General features: G+C 32.7%; 2 protein-coding genes across 2 annotated transcripts; both read right to left on the bottom strand.

Annotated features, from left to right (window-relative positions):
* Positions 1 to 620: 620 nt before the first annotated feature.
* LOC112093251 (TMV resistance protein N-like) lies at positions 621 to 1,236 on the bottom strand (the record flags this gene model as incomplete). The annotated part of the gene is made up of 1 exon (XM_024171340.1): positions 621 to 1,236. A coding segment is annotated over exon 1 (494 nt), but the record flags the coding sequence as incomplete, so codon positions are not given.
* Positions 1,237 to 1,489: 253 nt separating this feature from the next.
* Positions 1,490 to 1,867, bottom strand: LOC112093252 (toll/interleukin-1 receptor-like protein). The gene has a single exon (XM_024171347.1). The coding sequence runs from the start codon at positions 1,865 to 1,867 to the stop codon at positions 1,490 to 1,492; it is 378 nt and encodes a 125-aa protein (XP_024027115.1).
* Between the last annotated feature and the right edge of the window lie 672 nt (positions 1,868 to 2,539).

Below are 2,539 nucleotides of genomic sequence, written 5' to 3' on the forward strand. Positions count from 1 at the left end.
GTGATAACTTTTTACTGTAACAAAAAACTTAAATATGACTCTTTTTGAGAGCTTTTTACTTAACAAAACTTGAATTCTAAACTCAAATCAGTAAAATGAATGGGACCTTAGACTAAGTCATTCCATTATTGGTAGCTAAAAGCCTAATGTTTGGTATTATGAATGAATTGAGATCTTCTTTTATGTTTTCTGTCAACTATTGTTTAGAAACTAAAATGTTGTGAAATGGGGGTTATATTATAGTTCATCTGTGGTTGATCTGTTTCCTATTTAAAAAAAATATGACTGAACTGATATTAATGTAATGAAAAAGAAAAAAAAAAAGATAAAATCAATTTAGTACCATGTATTATTAATTAAATAGAAAGATATTAAGATTATTTTACGTCTTAAAAATCACTTCAAGATATTAGGATGTTTTTAAAATGTTACCGTTTTAATATTATTAAAATCAATGGATATTAAGAGCGTATTTCTAATGGGATACCAAAGTAATTTTATCTCGAGAAAAATGATAGTAATGATAATAAAAACTTCTCCATGTTATTTATTTTGGCATAATTAAGTAATTAATAACACTGTAAATAGAATATATGTTAGAATCAATTGCAACTAATTACCTGGTGTTTCGAGAATCCCAACCTGAAAGATTGGCCGACTCCATTAAAGCAACTCTCCACTTCTGCACTATCTCCATGTTATCTTTAAAGCGTTCTTCATGTTTTAGAAATGCCTTTCCATAACTTCCTTCTTGTTTTCGTATATGGGAGGGATCTACGTCGTAGAAAATGGGTATAACCATATGTTTATTTTCTCGGTGGCTTTCAAGTATATGCACAAGCTCACTTAAGCACCATGATGATGAAGCATAATCTTTTGAGAAAACTATAACCGAAATCTTTGAGATCCGGATAGCTTCAAGAAGTGCAGGTGAGATTTTGTCTCCTCTCTCAAGACTTTCCTCATCTATGTAGGTCTTGATTTTCTTTCGCTCTAAAGCAGCGTAAAGATGGCTTGTGAAAGTATTGCGCGTATCTTCACCTCTAAAACTCAGACAAACATCATATTTCTCCGAAGTAGAAGAAGCAGAAGAAGAACCTCCACCAGCATCCATGTCGATATCAGACACGAGTCACTCCTAGGATCAAAACTACGAGCAAAAATTCTCTCTTTCTCAGCTTTTGTGTTTCTTACAAAATGAAAGCTCTCTAATTTTGAGGTTTTTGAGAGGGCAGAGATTCATGAAAAGCAAGACTTGTTATGTGTTGAGAAATTTTTCTTGCCTTCCCACTGTTGGGAAGACTAGTGAGTCAACGTTTGTCATGTAGTCCCGACTTATTTCCAACGTTTGTTTAACGTATGCATATTAATACCGCATGAATATTAATTATCACAAACGAGAAAAAAAAAAAAAAACATACGTCGTAGAAAATGGCATATGTTAGAGTCTTGACGTTTTTGAGATGGTAGACATTTATAAAAGTAAGGCTCAACCATGTAAGCACCATGATGGCATATGTTTATTTTCTACGTAGTAGAAAATGGGTATAACCATATGTTTATTTTCTCGGTGGCTTTCAAGTATATGCACAAGCTCACTTAAGCACCATGATGATGAAGCATAATCTTTTGAGAAAACTATAACCGAAATCTTTGAGATCCGAATAGCTTCAAGAAGTGCAGGCGAGATTCTGTCTCCTCTCTCAAGACTTTTCTCATCTATGTAGGTCTTAATTTTCTTTCGCTCCAAAACAGCGTAAAGATGGCTTGTGAAAGTATTGCGCGTATTTTCACCTCTAAAACTCAGAAAAACATCATATTTCTCTGAAGTAGAAGAAGCAGAAGAAGAAGCTCCACCAGCATCCATGTCGATCACTCCTAGGATCAAAACTACGAGCAAAAATTCTCTCTTTCTCAGCTTTTGTGTTTCTTACAAAATGAAAGCTCTCTAGTTTTGAGGTTTTCGAGAAGGCAGAGATCCATGAAATGCAAGACATGTTATGTGTTGAGAAATTTCTTCTTGCCTTCCCAGTGTTGGGAAGACTAGTGAGTCAACGTTTGTCATGTAGTGCCGACTTATTTCCAACGTTTGTTTAACGTATGAATATTAATACCGCGTGAATATTAATTATCACAAGAGAGAAAAAAACATACCGCGCGAATATTATGTGCTGAAAAAATTTCATGGAATTTGAAGATAAAAGGAGGCAGGAATAATTGCCTTCACGTGAAGGAGCCCACCACTTGACGTAATATATAATTGCACTGTTTTATTATTTCAAAGATCGAAAGGATATATGTGGGAAAATTTATGTTAGGACACGTGTTATATACACTAGCAATAGTTTTTTTTTTTCATAAAGCGTGAGATGATCAAACTTTAAGGTAATCAAATAAGTAAAAGTAAAAAATTGTGTGAAATCTTCTTACGAACTCTCAAGTTTTTTTTAAATTTAAGACTCCTTTAATTCGTTAATTTAAATTAAACTATAATTTTATATAAAAATTTTTTATTATAATAAAAAAATTAAATATAATT

Source organism: Morus notabilis, unplaced genomic scaffold, assembly GCF_000414095.1.
Source record: "Morus notabilis unplaced genomic scaffold, ASM41409v2 Scaffold6537, whole genome shotgun sequence".
NCBI classification, from domain to species: Eukaryota; Viridiplantae; Streptophyta; class Magnoliopsida; order Rosales; family Moraceae; genus Morus; species Morus notabilis.